Raw genomic sequence first — 18,013 nt, forward strand, 5'->3', positions numbered from 1 at the left:
AGATAAGGCTCCAGGGAGACCCTACTGCAACCTTTCAGTACTTAAAGGGGGCCTATAAGAAAAGATGGGGACAATGATTTAGCAGGACCTGTTGCGACAGGACAAGGGATAATGGTTTCAAATTAAAAGAGTGTAGATTTAGACTAGATACAAGGAAGAAATTTTTTACAGTGAGAGTGGTGAAACACTGGGAACGTTGCCCAGAGAGGTGATAGATGCTCCATCCCTGGAAACGTTCAGGGCCAGGTTGCATGGGGCTCTGAGCAGACTGATCAGGTTAAAGATGTCTCTGCTCACTGCAGGGGGATTGGACTAGATGACCTTTCGAGGTCCCTTCCAGCCCAGACATCTCTTTAAGGTAAAGAGTCCACTGAAGCAGAAAGGGAACTTTACTTTTTGCAGGAGTCATCCAAAGAGACATGTGACTTAATTTTTTGAATCAAAGGAGCAGTCTGTTTCTGAATAGGGTTTAATGAAGAGGATGAGAATGGTCTTCTAAGCTTGTTGGGACTTTCACTAACACCTTTTGTGCTGTGTTGACTGTAGTGGAGTGAACATGAACAACAGACTGAGATGTCATACTAGAAAGACTTCATATATGCTAGGAAGATTTGTTCACTCTAGAAAAGACCCTTGTTGTCTTGTAAGCAACTTGAACTGAAGATATATTTACATTATTGAAGCAAATTAACTGTTTTCTAGGTCCACTAAGAAAGGTTGGAGGCGTTCAGTGTGTGCTGCTTGCACTGAGCAGTGCTGTATGTTTGCTAATTTGTTCCTGTATCTTCCAAAAGAGATTTATGACAAATGGTATTTGGAGGGGAGGGAAGATATCCTCCAGTAAGGTGGAAACATACTGCTGCCTGCAAGTGGCAAAGCTGAAGGACCAATACCAATAGCCTGCTGCTGCTTTGAGCTGCCCATTCCATGAAACAATTTTATTAAAGATAATGACAAATGCTTAAACAGCTCAGACACCTCTACCCAAATGTGGCATAAACCTTGGGCTAGCATAGCCTTGCAGCTGCTGGACCAAAGCTTTGAAGCTGGATGAGTGAATAAGGAGGATGTGTATCTCTGTAGTTGGGAAGATGTACTGCTGGTGGGACCACAGCTCTGCTCAGCTCCCAGGCTGTTAAACCTATTCTGAAGTGCATCAGCCCTCACAAGGGTTGGTCATCAGCAGATAAGAAGTATGTGAGATAATATTCTAACCCACATTCTTATATCACGTTCTAATTCTTCAGCTGCTTTCTACTTATGAATGTGGCTTATTTAACTTTTGCTCTGATGAGCAAACTGAACTGCCTCAAACTTTCTTTTAAAGAATTTTTCATAATCCAAGGTATTCTTACTAAGTATGACTTTGGCAATTTTAAGACTGAAATCTTAAAATACCCAAGGACTGTGTGTCAGTTCCCACGTAATAGTCCATTTCTCACCAAGATGTTTTTTGATAGTCGTTTACTGCTCCCACGCCTCGTTGGCATTTCACACTCTTGCATGACTCACTTTGAGAACCCATGCTATTCATTGGTTTAGAAGACTAAGAAAATTTCAATGTTTTAAATACTTTTGTTTCCTTTAAGTTTTTATGCTTAACTCTTAACTGGATTGTCCTTCAGCTTTTGATGGTGACAGAGGCAATTTAGAACCTAAAACTTTTTGAGTTTACCTGCTGCACACAGCAGAGACCTAGTTATACTTCTAGCTAACTTTTCCCTTACTAGAGAAAATGCTTGTTGAACTAAGTAGTGCATTTGTGCTTGGCTGTTCTCTAACATTGTCAGCTTAAATAATTTTTAACTTGCCTTTTTGCACATTGTGGACCAAGTTCTGAAGGCAATAGCACCGTGGGCTTCTAATGAGGCATTTTCTGACAACATAACAGCAGAAGTACAGTACAGCTTTGGCATTTCCTGCCACTGAAAATAAACCCAGGCTAAACATCAGCCTCCAATACAACTTCCATGTGGCCCAAGGATTACTGGGATTTGAGTGTAGGATTAACACTTTCAATCACTTGAATGCCATGAGCATGGGTGTTGTTTTGCATGTACACCTGGAACCATTCCTTTCTTTGGTGTATGGTTCAGAAACAGCTTAATTGCATTCCCCTTCTCACCTTGGTCTGATTTTAGGTATGTCATGTGGATTTTATATTAATATTCTGATATGACAGTCTAAACTGTTCTTATTTGTCTTTGTTTGTTACCTCGTTCTCCCTTTAAATGGGTCATGTTAAAATCTCTTCAGAATCCAGAAACTCAGAAACTTGTTTGAATTGCCCCTGTCTTGGCTTAGTGCACTGTTATTATGGGGAACAGCCCCTGCAGAAGAAGTGTACATACTGTAACTGGCCCACTGGGCTCTATTACTCCTGTAAAGCAAGGAGAAGTTGATGAGGAGGGAAACAGAGCTAGAAGAAGTGTTTTGAGCAGGTCTGGAACTTGAAGGAACAGGATTCACTGTGAACCTTCCTCAGCTGCTTACCTTTCAGTCTAAAACACATGGCAGGGAAGAAGTTTGTACTGGCAGGAAGCACCATGCAGGAACAGTAACATTGTTCTTTGACTCTGTATCTCAGCCATAATTTCAGTGATGTACTGTCATCTCAAATGCTCTATTACCTTTTGTGATTATAGGATTTTAACTTTTCATTTGGATTCTTTCATACTTCTAGCGTAAGGAAGCTTTTGAGTTGAATGTCATTTTCCCTGCTTTCAGTTCCTGACAATTCAGTGTTTAAGTCAATCTTATAATGAGGGAAAAAAAATCTTGTTTCATAGTCTGTGTGCAGTGGTTTTATATTTAACTTGTGGTTAAAACTGTGAGGCAGCCTAAGGCAGGCATAAAGATTTTATTTTAAAATCTGTTACATTACTAATAACTTAGATTCCAAGCGAGGCTATTCCAGTTTAAAACAATTGTAATTTTCTGAATGCATTTCTGTTGTGTGAAACATCCTTATATCACAGAATGATGGGGGTTGGAAAGGACCTCTGGAGATGATCTCATCCAGCCCTGCTGTGAAAGCAGCTTCACCCAGAGCAGGTTGCCCAGGATCCTGTCCAGTCGGGTTGGAATCTCTCCAGAGAAGGGAAACTCCACAGCCTCTCTGGGCAGCCTGCTCCAGGCTCCAGCACCCTCACAGGAAAGATTTTTTTCATGATGTTCAAGTGGAACCTCCTGTGTTCCAGGTTGTGCTCATTGTCACTTGTCCTGTTGCTGGGCACCATGGAAAAGTCTGACCCCATCCTCTTGACCGCCACCCTTTAGATATTCATCAGCATCAATCAGATCCCCTCTCAGTTTTCTCCTCTCCAGGCTACACAGGCCCAGGTCCCTCAGCCTTTCCTCATCTGAGAGATGTTCCAGTCCTCTCATCATCTTTGTAGCCTCTACTGGGCTCTCTCCAGTAATTTCTTGTCTCTCTTGAACTGGGGAGCCCAAAACTTGGACACAGCACTCCAGAGGTGGCTTTACTAGGACAGAGTAGAGGAGGAGGAGAACCTCGCTGAACCTGCTTTAATGGTTTAATATTGTTTTAATGTTGGGATATTAATTTGTTTAGTACTGTACAAAATTGTTAATATTGTTTTAATAATGTTTTAATATTGTTAGGAAATAATATTCCCTGTGGTCTCCAGGATGGTTTTGACTGAGTTATAAAACGAAATGGGGAATTCTTTTTTTCATTTCCATGCTATGGCTTTATACCTGTTCTGCAGTTTACATAAACGTGTTGTGTTGTGCAACAGTAATGCATTAATTTGGCCATGAAAAAAACAGTAATAGAAGGAAATGGCAAATGCAAGCTTAGAATGGCAGGATAGCATCAGGGTAAGAGTAATGCAAACAATGGCCTCCTTTCAAGATATTATATTCAACTATTTAGTGGCCTGTGAAACAACTGCTGGAAAAAAACGTACTACAAGTCAGAGGGTAATCAGATGATACATTCTTTGCAATTTCTTTCCAAGCTTTCTTTGTTATAGCAGTCCAAAATGCTGCATGTAGAGATTCACATGGAGGGAGATACTTTTTCAGGATTTAAGTATGTTGCCGTTCGTTTTTTTAAGAAGTGATCTGTACATGACATGTCATACAAAGCTTCATCAGGATTTTGGGTGGGGTTTGGTATAGCTATTAAAAAACTGTGGCTGACTACTTTGGTGAAGTTCGCAGTGAAAGGTGCAGCTCAAGTGCGTAGTTTTTGGGAAGTGGGAACTTAGCAGCCAGTTCTGCATCTTGTGTGAGAATAGCTGTGGCTCTTGCACAGTTTGAATGACAAAAAGCACTGAGGAGTACCAGAGGCTGGTTTAATAGGTGTTGGTGTAATTACAAGCATTTTTTTTTTCAGGTTAGGCAGTGCTGGACTGGATTTGGGCTTTATTCTTGCAAAAAAATGGAGAGACCTGATTATCGTCAGTTTATGGAGGGAAAGGCATTACCTCTTCCTAAATGATAGTTGGTAGTGCTGTACCCTGCAGCCCTCTCAAGCCAATACTGAGTTCTTTAGGAAGCTGGGTAAATAACCCTCTCTGATCAGGGCACCTTTCTTGATTCTTGAAATCAAAAAATTTCTGGAATGTAGTAGTACAAACACTTCCTCATGTGAATTAAATTCAGTAGGTAGTATGAGATGGGTGATTTTAACATGTCAAATAAGATGTGTATGTTAGGAATTAAGTGCTTCTCATAAAATAAATATTACATGATTTAAACTTAACCTCTTAATGCCTTGAACACAAAGTGGTTGGATAGGTTAGATACTCAAGCTGAAATAATGTCAAAAAAAACTTGTTCCCCTTCTCTTTTTCAGAGTGATCGAACAGCTTGGTGGGAAACAGCTGGTAATGAACCACATGCATCATGAAGACCAACAAGTTCGTTATAATGCATTACTGGCTGTGCAGAAGCTGATGGTTCACAACTGGTATGTGAAAATTATTTAACATTTTACTAACAGTAGGAAATACTGGGCAGGGGGAGAAGATCCAAGACTAGATTTCTTTAAGCAAGGAATAATGATTTTATGTGGCAAGACTGCAGAGAAATTATAGAGCAATATGATGCTGATGTGTGAGATCTCAATGACTTTCTGTGTATTTTGTTTGCAGTTGAATTGAGTAGCTTCACCAGACATGACTGAATATGACATGAGTAATTCATTCCAACAATATATTTTAACTTATTTGATGTGCTTAATATTCAATATGAGCTGTAATTCAGGCTTGCACTTGTTCAGGTACTTCATTGGGAGTTACTTTGCCAAGTGCAGAAGCATCTGACCATCTTTTTTTATTGTCCTTGCCCCCACTCTACACTGTTTTTTCTGTTGCCATTTTAAAGGGTTGCAAATACAACTGTTCTTGAGCTCCTGGAGTAACAGAAGTTCATGGACTGTTTAGTTAAATGAAGTTGAAAATCACTTACTGGTATCTCTTTCATCAGTTGCTGAGAATAGCATTTGAAATGAGTTTTTTCTTTCATTGTTTGTTGACTAATTCTCTTATAAACCTCCAAACCCCTGAAGTCCTGGTGTTTTCTGCCACAGAGCTTGCTGGTGGCTGGTGCTGCCTTTCCAGCAGAGCACAGGAGCTTTATACTGAAAACTTCAGTGTTCATGTAACAGCTTTGTGTAACTTGCCAAACTAATCCGGTATGCTAAGCATAAAGCATGGAGAGTAAAAAATACTAATTAGGAAGTCTTAATCTGATAATTAATAATGATTTCACCAAAGCTCATGTCTCTAATTTAGCACTGCCTTAGAGGAAGATAAAATCATAGAATCCTTTAGGTTGGAAGAGACCTTTAAGATCATCAAGTCCAACCATTAAGCCAGCACTACAAAGTCCTCTGCTAAAACAGAGCAGAATCTGTCAGGGTTGGAAGAGACCACAAGGGGCACCCAGTTCCAACCCCTCTGCCATGAGCAGGGACACCTCCCACTAGATCAGGCTGCCCAGAGCCTCCTCCAGCCTGGCCTTAAAGACCCCCAGGGATGGGGCGTCATCCACCTCCCTGGGCAACCCATTCCAGGGTCTCACCACTCTCATGGGGAAGAACATCTTCCTCACATCCAGCCTGAATCTGCCCACTTCCAGCTTTGCCCCATTCCCCCTAGTCCTGTTGTTACCCGATAGCCTAAAAAGTCCCTCCCCAGCTTTCTTGTAGGCCCTCCTAAGATACTGGAAGGCCACAATAAGGTCACCTCAGAGCCTTCTCTTCTCCAGACTGAACAGCCCCAACTCTCTGTCTGTCCTCATAGGAGAGCTGCTCCAGCCCTCGGATCATTCTGGTGGCCCTTTTCTGGACATGCTGTACATCTGTGTACATGCAACTGCACACCTGTGTACATTGGAACAGAGATGCTGAGATACAAACAACTAATTTAATTTTGAACTTAAGCAGCCTTTTATTTCTGAAAAACTTGATGCTTGGAAGGATCTATAATTTCTGTCAGTTTTCTCGCTTCTGATACAGGATGATCTTTTCAAAAGACTGAGTAGAGTGAAAGTGATAGGCGAACAAGTTTTATCAAGCACATTCTGATAGGTTCTTTAAGTCACCTACTTGCTGTAGAAGATAGGATAGCAAGGCTGACAGAAAGGTCCTGTCCCCTCACGCTGCAGTATATCTTCTGTAAAACAAAGCTACCTTACCCCATACTCCTTGGAAGAGAAAGGATTTTAAGTTTCATTCATTTTGTCCTGCTTTCTCCCTCATACTGTGGGAACTTTCTATAGCAGAGAAATATTTACACATTTTAATAACCTACCATAACAAATTTACAGTTAATATCCTCTACCTGCAAGAAGGACTTTGGCAAATAACATTGAATTTCAAAGTGTGTGGAAGTGGAAAATAAATGGGTGGTGATGTGCAACCTAATTTAGAGTCATTATTGTATATTACCCTGCTGGAAATTCTGGTGATGTTTCTTTTCTCACTATGCACTTTGGGTCTATTTGATATTTCTGAATATTATAAACCAGCTATAGCTAAATAGAGGTTACAACGTGGAAGGCTTAGTTACTGAATTTACCTTCTGTGGAGGACACACACCTTATTTCATGTATATTCTAATGTCTTGAAAATCTGGTAATAAAAATATAAAACTCTGGTCTTTCTCCAGCACAAACCTCACTGGTAATAAAAGTTCTCCTGGATCCCTAACCTGACTTTTTCTCATTTTCAGCTTAAGCATGCTACTTAAAAAACATTACATCTGGTCTTCTAGGCTTTTTGTTAATGGCATGAATATTTCTGTGTCTGTTTTTCACAGTTTGTGAACTTTTAGACTTGAGACCGAGAGATTGCTGCACAGCACAGTTTAAGTGCCTACTCACTCAGCTTTCCTTTGTCATAGGATGGATTACTCAGCACCTTCAAGGTTTTGCTTACCTTGCTCTTCAGAGCTGGGGGAACAATAAACATTTCCCCCTTGCTTTCTTGTGATTTGGAATTCCAGTTACTTCACTCAAAGCATTTTTTTTTCCTCCCTTTAATTGGTGTGAAACAGCTCTGCATTACTGTCTGTGACACATGCATGATGGTGGTAGTCAGGATCTTCCTAGCTGTGGAGACTAGCCCAGAGAAGGATTAGAAAATAAAAGTCCTGCTCTGCCAGGCTGGCAATTGGGGTGAGTGCTGCTCCTGGAGCAGCAGAGTGAGGAAAGCTGCTGGTATTTGAACTGAGGGAGGAGTGTCTGAGGACACCAAGGTGGTATTCTTAGGGGTTTTTAAGTCAGAGATTGTCAGGCACTCTTGTTAAATGATGAAGCTAGGTTGGCAAAAGGAGTAACTGCTGTCAGCTTTTCAGATGAGGCAAGTTCAGGAGAAATATTCCAGTGACGTTTATGGGTTAAATGATCATGTACTTGATGAAGCAGGAAACAAAGGTGTCTTTTTAGCATCACTTAATGTCTTTAAATAGTAATTTAACCTGTGTTTTAAACTGCTTTGAACTGACTGTTAGTTGCAGCACCCTGTGCTGATGGTAAAAACCTGCTGTTGTCAAATGGGGGCGTTAGCAAGGCAGTGATGGTGCAGTTTTTTGGTTTTTTGTTTTTTTTTTTTTTTTTTTTTGTTCCATTTGTGCTTTAACTGTTTATGAGAAACATCATCTCCTTATTCCTTGCCTTTGCTGGTGTTCAGAGACAATACCCAGGTTGAGCGTTTTAGTATAGTATTAGAAACTGGTTTTGGGCACCTAGTGCTGGTTAGGGCAACGTCTCTGATAATGCAGTTGTAAAGAATCATGAAGTTCTAAACTGGCAGCACTGACATATATCTCTTTAAAGAAAGCCAATATGTTAATCTCTCCAGGTGAAGCACGTGCCTTTCACGTGCTTCATGGCACATTTTACTGAACTTTGGGCATGATTCAAAGTACCTACAGCTAGAAGCCCAAGTTCCTGTTGTGAACAATGGAGAGAAGCAGGTTGTTTTTCGGGGCAGTACAGAGCAGCTTCAGTGCTTGAAGTTGAGCAGTGGGAATAATGTTCTGTCTTGAAGATCTGTGAACCTGTGGTCTCCGGGCTTCATTCTAAAAGAGTTAATTCCAACCCTTTATTACATCACTAAAATAAGAGCTAGAGCTAGGTGAATTCCAGATGTTCTACATGTAACGTGTGGTTTATGACCTTGCTGATCATCTAGAACTTGGTGCATTAGTTTTCACCACCTGATTGTGTCCTAGCTGGGTTAAGCCCAGAAAAATCAGAGAACACTCTCTGAGAGTAGTCTAGTGAGAGGTGGCTCTGCCCATGGCAGAGGGTTTGGAACTAGATGATCTTCAAGGTTGCTTCCAACCAAAACCGTTTTGTGATTCTAAGTTTGTGCACGACTCACATAGTAAGTGTAGCACATCACTCTTTCTTGCTCTGTCAGCAGCAATGCAGTTGGGTGACAGGGACCAGGGGTCAGAAAAAGAAGACAACTGTCACAATATCCAGACTAGCTGACATGTGCAGAGATAGATCATCTGTGATCTTTATTCGTACAAATGGGAAGTGAAATGCTAAAGTACCAGACTGTGTTGCTCCACCTTTGTGCTTGCACTGTAGCAATGAGCTGCTGTTAGGGAGGGATTGCATCTCTTGCCTCTTTGCTCAGGTGTGGTGCCTCAGCTCCCCAGGGTCCTTTCATCTGTGCAGACTCTGATCTAGAAATGTCCTTGAAGCAGGCAGATTCTAGAATTGCTATTCATTGAATTGCTACTGGCACGGGGAGTGTGAGAATCTTGGCGGAGGCTGAACAGAGGGGGTTAAGATGCTTCACTGATGCACAGCTGGATATGGTGTTGGAATCAAAATTAATAACAACATGCTGAATGAAGCAACTAACTCAGATAAGCTCTGAATATGCAATGAAATCATATATGATTTTGAGAGTGCACATCACTGGCAAAATTATTTGCTTAATTATTGCAAAATTATTATTTTTTTTTTTAAATGACTAGTTATGCAGAGAGACATTAAAAAAGAGCCTCAAACAGCCTAGGATTTGCAGTATACTATATTTATAAGCTGTTCTACAGAGGTAGCATTGAATATTCAGCATCTGTCACCATGCTTTTGTGGTAGAAACTTCGTTGTCCACAGCCCGTGTGTCTCCTAAGATAGCTTCTGTCCCATGCTTGCTTTTGGTAATGATGGTTAATTGGAAGCCATGACATTTGCCCCTTGCCTCTTCCCCCCTGCCCTTTTTTTTTTTTTTCCTCACCCCAGCACTGAGAAGTGTAATGCTTGCTAGAGTATGTTAAATCTAGGAAAAAATGCTGACATCATAATGCCATTTATCAGGTTGTAGAGATTTTTGCAGTATCTCCTCTATTGAGATCCAGGGCTGCATGTGTGGGTCAAGGAGGTACATGATGAAAATCACCATGGTTCCACTGAAAATAAGGTAATTTATAAAAACTTAAATTTGGTGATGATGATGTGGTGGAGGCACAAACATTTTGGTCAGAGTAGCTTTGATTCTGTTGTGTGAATTTGTGTCTTTTCTGCTTTTGTTGTTTGTACCTGGCTTCAACACTGCTTGTGGCCTGTGTTACTATAATAGCCAAATATTTTATAATCTTTAACACCTTTTTTTTTTTCTTGAAATACTTGTTATTGCATTAATCCAATGAATCAAAAAGGAAAATTGTATTCAGTAAACAAGTGAGAAAAGAGATCTGCAGTTTTCATATGTGGTAGCAGCCCAGCTCTCTAGAAGGATATCTCTATGTTCTTCAGTTTATCACTTTCATAGCTGTAATATTTCTATTTACTTCTGTGAAAAGCTGTGCATATAATATATGAAATATATTGTATATTTGAGTTGATATATCTAGAGTATGTTTAAGTAGATATATCGAGAGTATATTTTATATATATTGTGTCTAGTATACATGTTATATATAAAATAATATAAAAATATGCAGTGGTAAAACATCTGATTCAGCAGTATGACACGTTAATGTTATATTTCAAGAACCAAATATTAACATAGCTCCAGGTTTGATTTGAGCCTGGTTTGTTTTCTTTACTCACTTCTGTTGCTGTGACTCCGTGGCAAGGCAAAATCTGTGGTGGCCTCTCTCCAGCTCCACCTGCCTTTCTCCTTGCCACTGATGTTAATGTGGCACTGCAGTATCCAGGTTCACAGGAGCTTGTTAGCAGAGAGTTAGGTGAACAAAAAATACTGTCTCACCAGAATGCCTGGAGATGAGTGCCTCATGAGAAAGGCTGGAATGGGTTCAAGGGTGGCTGTGTCATCTTTGTCCACCAGCAGATTAGATGGGGACATGAGAGATGGTTGCAACCTTGTCCTGGTGTTGCTGCTTCATGTCTACTGCTCAGAAGGTGCCCAGGATTGTCACATCTCTGGAACTGTTTTTGTAGCAGTCTTAACATTTAGATAACCAATGCTTTCAAGGGACAGTTTAGCTTACTAAGAGCTGGAAATACATCAACTGTGTAACTCAAGTACGTGTTTGGGAAGCCACAATAAATGACTAAAACTGGTCTGTCTCTCTCAACAAATCCAGGTTATTAGATCTGTGGTGACAATGCAACATAAAGATGGCAAAACCATTCCATCTGCTGCCTGTCCTGTGAACTCATTTGTTCAACTATGTCATACCTTCATGATTTTCTGTAACACTGTATTGGCAATGTCTTTTGAATAGCCTGAGTCATGGGGCAGTCTTTCTATTGTAGCTTTGTTACACGTCTATGCTTTTTCATAAGGGGAGGAATTTCTTTAGAACTAGCTTTTTAATTTCACATTCAAAAGCAAGGGGTAGAATATAGGTTTATATTTAGTGAAAAATAAAATCAGTATTTTTATGTTCTTTAACAAAAGAAAACAAGTAGCTTCTGGACAAACTCAAACACAAAAAGGAAGCCTGCAGATTGTGGAAGCAAGGACAGGTAGCCTGGGAGGAATACAGAGAAATTGTCCAAGCAGCCAGGGATCAAATTAGGAAAGCCAGAGTAGTGCTACTTAAACCGGAAGAACTGTTCCTTTTAGCATATGGCCTCTGTTGCATGTACCTTAAAACTTACCCGTCTATCTTAGATTCTTTGTCAACAGTGGTCCTTTGCTTAATCTGAAAGTTAAAATTTTCAGGTAGGGTCTTGTGCCAGTTTGCAGTTATCTCTTTATTCCATTCTTACTGAAGTTCGTGGCTTGTGCGTTGGATCAGTTCCTTGTGCTTTTTTCCTAAATGACCTTTTGAGCATTTGTTGCAATTACCATGACACTGAAGTACATCCTGGCTTGAGGGTGTCAGTGCCTCTCATATGCCAACAAACGCAATTAAATTCAAGAGAATGAAGCAACAAATTGGAATAAGGATTTGAGATGTAACACATGCATGTCTTCTCCTCTTAAGTTTCCTTTTCTTCTTGGAAAAAGCACTTTGGATACCACGGTAAAATGGGGAAATTTCTAGTGTGGAAGGAATCTCACTTGGTTATTCCTATGTGAATGAAAAGATGAATTTGGAAATGAAAATTTCTTACACCTCACTTCTGAACTTCTGAATGACCCAGGAAGTAAGAAAATGTGGTCTTTCAAGTTTTGTTGGTCTGAGGTTTAGTTGAGAAATGGAAGATTTTGTAGTTACTCTCAAAAGGGATGTACTACACTTGTGTGTCTGGAAGCTTTTCTGCAATGCAGGGTCATATTTTTGTGCTCTTGTAAGCTTATACTGACTGAGTGGTTTAATGTGTGAGTGCAGTGAACTGTAGGTGCAAGTTTGTGCAGACCAGCTTCATCTGCTTTGTACTAAGGATGGTTCTGTATTGAAGGAAGTCAGAACTAAAACTGACCTTGATAAAGGCCTTTCTGTTCCAGTGTGAGGGAAACAGTCCAAGTGGAACATCTTTTTCTAAAGACCTAAACTTGCAAAGTTGAGTTTCTAAGGTACCAGGGCTTTACTTCAATGAATTTTGTCTTGATTCTCAGTGCTGGAGGACAAATTAGCTTCTTATTCTGTGTTTCAGGGTTTCTAGTGCTGATTCCAAGTTAGCACTACTAGGAACTGCTGCAAGTTACCTTAAAAAAAATATCCATGGAGTTCACCTCTACCATATTACTCTGCTACTGGTACATAGAATTTCATTTCCCTTCATTACCTTAATTGCCTTAAATGATTTAAAAGAAAAATGAGCCAGTAATGGCTGGAGAGCTAGTGTATTTCGCCACACTCATATACTTTTGCTTCTGACTTCAGAAGCTTTGTGCTTTCAAAAGACCAACCACGATGCTTCTGTTATGGTAAAAGTTATCTTTCTGAAATTACAAAGGAAGGACTAACAAAATAAGTTTAAAATAGGGTGTAGTGGTCCAGTTGATGGATTTATAGCTTGTAATTTTAAAAATCAAGTCTAATACCTCATTCCTTTCCATTGTAGCATGCATCTCTAATCTGTCAGATGACATTTTGAATATTTTGTGAAGTGGTTTGTTATCTTGGTGATGATCTTCTATCCTTTCATTGTACATGCTGTTACAGTGAGATGTGTTGAATTCTTGTATTCCTGAAGGCAATTTGAATTTAGTGGGGTAAATAGTAATTCTAAAATCCTAGTTTTTCTCTTGAGATTTAGTGAAGTAACAGTGCAGAATGAATGAATGAAAAAAATCTTATCTGCTTGATTTGTAATGGCATGGTGATGGACACTTTTGTCCAATTTGTGTGAAGATTGAACTTTACGGTTCTCCTTAACCTCCCCCTGATGAAATTTATGTGAAAAATATACTTGAATCTTGCCTTTTTTTAGTACGTATCAACAGAAGGAAAATGGGCCTACTGAAGCTATTCTTGGTAGTCTGAGTTTTAGTGGAAGATGTGAAGAAGGGACCAAAGACCTGCCAGAATAACGCATCAGTCTGCTCTCCTAAGGCTGCATGTGAAAGCTTCACCTTGAGAAGCTATCTAAATCCCTCCTGTCTGTCTCTTACCAGTCCCTCTGATCCTGCATACGCCATGAAAGAACTTGTCCTAGGTTAACCAGTAACACTCAGCTGGAGGTGATAGCCAACTAGAAAATTAACTGGTCCTTGTAACAGCAGGTGGAACAAGTTTTTTATGTTTCAGTGACCCTTGGTGATGACTAAAGAAGAGAATGGGGTAGGGACAGTATGGGATTTTCACCTGGGTTTGCAGCATGGCAGTGTGGAGCAGTTGCTGCAGATACTGACTGTGTGTGGGGAAAAAGGGGCAACAGCTTTTCCATGCCCCTGGACTTAAAGCTCACACCTGCAAATGAGTGACCAAAATTAAAGGTTTTGTAGGGAAGGTACTGTACTATTTACTGTACATCCTTAGAAGTTGAACAGGTCTGTTAAGGTACAGAGTACTTAAAAATATGCTACTGCTCTGCCTTCTCAGATTTTTGCTGAATACACTGCACTGTGGTTGGATTTTAGTAAGCCTCAAGCATTCCTGAACCATTGTAAGCCATGCAGTAGTTGTACTGTTCCAGACTGTTAGCTTGATTGATTTTCCTACTTTTAAAGTGATTGCGTGGGAGTTTCACATTCAAAGTGGTTCATGCATGCTTTAAGCATAAATAACTTTGCAGGCTTGTGATGCTGTGAGCAGAGCCGTGTATGCAGCAAGCGTCAGCTGCTTTCAAGGCTGGGTGTCAGAGGAGAAATATTAGAATCAGTACATGCATCTAGGCATGAAACAAAGAAAAAAAAGTCACTGAGATCAGGAGGAGGTTCGGTGAGTTTGGAAGTCCTTCCATAGTTGCTGGCTGTGTTTTCAGAGGGCTGTCAAATTTTGTTTATTTTGGTGGTAAATTGAGTCTTGCAAAACCACAAGAGAGCAGCTCATTTCCTCCTCTGCCCTCACGAGCCTCTGCTTGGAGTGTGACATTAAAACACTGTGATCCTGCAGCAGCTCTTGATAAAGCTGTGAAGGAAGGTGCTAAATCATAACTTATGGCTCAGCATACAAATGGTGTGTTATTTTCCTTGCTAGTGGAGTTTGAATTTAACATTGTACTTTGTAGGAATTTTGCTTTTTTAAGTACTTCAAAGCTGTGAAACATGCTGTTGGGTGTTACAATTGTGCTGCTAAACTTTATTGTGCAACAGGAATGGTAATGTATAGGGAATAGCTGTGCAACAGGATGCTAAATGGAGAAAGCTTTTGAAATATGCAATGAGAACTGGTTTTTTTTCCTTTTTTTCTTTTTAAATAAACCGAAAGTGTACACTCTTGAGTTAGCTTTTCTTTAAAAGCTTCATTCTGAATATTTCCCTGAATTGCTTCTGACGTTTAACCTGTGTAGGTTGAAATATCTGTGCAGTGAGGAAAAAAATGTGGTGCTAAGTGTACGATCAGCAATGGAACGAAACCACCTACATTTCACAGGTCCCAAAACCTCTTTCAGTTGATAGACTGGTACAATTACTGAAGTTTATTTTCTGTATCAAGGATTGACCCAGATATTATATAATAAGTCTTATATAATAAGACTGCTTTCATCTTCTTTGTGGTTCTGTGAAGTGTTGAGCAGATTTCACAGGAGACAGTGAAAGACAGAAATGCTCAGAGCATTGTGCAGTATTTTTTCCTTAGCATTTAGATATTGTTGCCCAAGACGCATGCTAAGAATCTGAGGGAGGTGTGTGTTCCAGTGTTCAGAGGACAGGTGTGAAACAAGTGACTTACTGAACTTCAAAATACAGGTGAGGAAAGAGCTTTGAAAAAAGTGTTACAAAGTGGGCCTGGCTTGGACATCTTTTCTTTCTTACAGCTTGAATGTATGGTTCTGCAGTTGGTGTCTATTTTACCAGCCTGTGGGTTAAATTGCCAATACAACTGTATCATGCAGCTGGATTATGGGAAGAGATCCTTTTAAATACTTTGCCACACCTTCTAATATGCTTGTTCAACAAGCAAAATCTGTGGGCTCTGTGGGTTTTCTGTAACAGTTGCCAGGACTTTTTAAATATTACCACTGGGCTTTTTCATTTTCCAAGCAGTTCTGTTGATATTCAGTTTGTACCTTATTTTCAGAGGCATAAAGGATGGACACCTAAAGCTTAGATACTCCCATAGTCCAGTTGACTATCAAGAGTAGACATTGTTTAAACAAATAATTCTAAACTTAAAGCTTTTTCCTCCTTTACTTCATACTTTCCACCACTATCCTACTCTCCAAGGAGTGTTACTCAATCAACTTTTTTGTTGTATTTTAGGGAATACCTGGGAAAACAGCTGCAATCAGAACAACCTCAAACAGCCACCGCACGGAGCTGAACAATTCCTTTGGTTCGTCCTTATAACTACAGTATGTTTGTCTTTACAAGAAAACACTGAAATTACATGGTCTTTGCCTGCTACTAGTGCAGAAACTTTCCAGCTTCCCTCCAGTGTTGTTGGCTTAATAAAAATCTGTGTTCAGTTAGTTCTGATGATTATTCCTGTTAGCTTCCTGTTATATTCTGAATGTATATGGGGAAATGTGGCTAATATATTGCATTTGTTTTGTGTATTTATTCTCATAATAAAGAATCTTATTAAAGGATATTCATTCCACATTGTAATTAGCCTAGCAAATACGTTCTTTACTTTTAGTGGGTTATCAGTGTTGTCACTTCCCACGAAAGCAAGCGGTGCCTGTATGTCTCTAGACAAATTAATAAAGCTTTGGCTTGGTGTTCTGTGGGAAAAGCAATAGCCTGACAAATTTCTGTAATCAGTACTAAAATACATACTAAGTCTCAAAATAGTGTCACGATTGTTTCTTTTTATATACAAATGTTTGATTTTTTGTGGGGCGGGGTAGTTCTTGCATCCAGAGTGTTTAATGTAGTCTCAAACGAGAGAAGAGGAAAAGAGAACAAACACTCCTCTAATGAAAATTTATGCATTTGAGGTTTAGTCAAGCTGCATAACACCAGTGTTAAGGCTGTAGAGATCAAGTCTTTTTTTTTTTTTTTTTTAATAGCAAATGTGCAGTAACTGATGAACTTGGAATTTCATGGGAGTGCTTTTGCAGTTGAAAATACTTCCAGATGTTAGAGTTATGGTGTCATTCTAAAATCTACTGTATTTCCTTTACATTAGCCAAATAATTTGGCTATCAATATTTGCACTTTTGTAGCTCCTGATAGTAAAAAAGATGTAAGTGTCAATAAATCAAAGATTATATTGGACTGGCATGTGAAAACAGCCTTGTTGTTGTATATATAGGAGCTTGGCTCTAGGCACTTGCAACACCTGAGCAGTTGATATTCTTCTGGTTCATTTTTAGAATGGAAAAAAACAATGAGAAGAACATGACTTAATGTCCTCAGTAGTCTTGTGTGGTGAAAGTCTCTGAGGAAGCTTTGGGTACTTTTTCATCAAGTGAAAAAACAAATTGGGAAAATTTTTCTCCCCCAGTCTGGTTTTTCACCATATGTACCTTAAATTTGGCCACTGTTGCAATGTAGAAGGAAGACTTTAGGGGATGACAGTTGTGATGATCTCTTGACCTGCTTAATTAAAATTGGATTGTGTAGTTTAATGACTGTTGCTTCCTTTTTCATATAGGAGACAGAGGCTTTGACATTGAGGTTAGCAGCATGAGGATAAATGCTGAATGTAGGGAACACGGGTCACGGCAGCGAGACCCGAGTAACGACTCGCACCGATGTGATTAATGGTTGTCCTCTGTTTATTTGCCCAAACAGCCCAGCATATATACAGCTTCAGCTGTTCACGTGCTTAGCATACACTTGGGATTGGTTAGAAGCAATTATTCACGTGCCCCAAGCTCATTATTAAATGAATATTAATCATATTGCCCCTGCCAAGCTTCTACCCCGCTTGTAGTTCTATCACCCTGTGAAAATTCTGCAAAAGGCTACTATAATATCACTTACGCTCCATCCTAGGCCTTCCAAGGATGCCTCAGGAACAATCTGCACTTGTTCTGTCACGTGTGCCTTGGCACTACTGCCTGCATTGTTCACCTCCCAAAAGATAAAGTCATGTCTGTTGTCTTTCAGAAATTCCTCCACAGCTGAAGCCTGAGAAGAATTAATCTCACTTTAGTTGGCATCAGTTGAGTGCTCTTGAAATAAATCTCTGACTCTTTGCAGCTTTCCATGCTTCCATTTGCATCACACGATGGTGTAAGAGCATGAACGAGAATTCTTGGATCAAGATAAACTGCAGGGTGTACATCCTGTGTGTCATGGTTATTTGGCAAGTGTGCAGTCCACCGGACCAGGTAAGATTTTGTTTGAAATAGGGCCCTTTGAAATGCATGCAGAGTGAAAACTGGATTCCTGGTGCCAAATGTCTTGCTCTGTAAGTCAGATGATTGTCAGACGTCTTGCTGATGTAAGCATAGCCTAAGACTTATCTTGAAGATGCTGTACATGGTTGGTTCTCTGGATACAGCTGTAATGTTGGACACAGGAATCGTAAATAGGGCATTGTTGTGGTTTGAGGCTTGGAATGGGGGCGTGGCCTTCCAGCAACTGGGAGGGGCCTGGGGG

The 18,013-nt window shown here is 39.9% G+C and overlaps 1 protein-coding gene across 2 annotated transcripts in view; it reads left to right on the forward strand.

Moving 5' to 3' along the window:
* ATP6V1H (ATPase, H+ transporting, lysosomal 50/57kDa, V1 subunit H) overlaps positions 1-16,044 on the forward strand; it is a 49,047-nt gene extending 33,003 nt beyond the window's left edge. For both annotated transcript variants that reach the window (XM_008940445.1, XM_008940446.1), the window contains 2 exons: positions 4,826-4,939; positions 15,722-16,044. In XM_008940445.1, coding sequence (XP_008938693.1) covers positions 4,826-4,939; positions 15,722-15,782 — 175 coding nt within the window. In that variant the 3' untranslated portion in view covers positions 15,783-16,044. The remainder of the gene's footprint in view (positions 1-4,825; positions 4,940-15,721) is intronic.
* The last annotated feature ends 1,969 nt before the right edge of the window (positions 16,045-18,013 follow it).

The sequence above is a fragment of the Merops nubicus genome, unplaced genomic scaffold (genome assembly GCF_000691845.1).
Source record: "Merops nubicus isolate BGI_N331 unplaced genomic scaffold, ASM69184v1 scaffold7975, whole genome shotgun sequence".
NCBI classification, from domain to species: domain Eukaryota; kingdom Metazoa; phylum Chordata; class Aves; order Coraciiformes; family Meropidae; genus Merops; species Merops nubicus.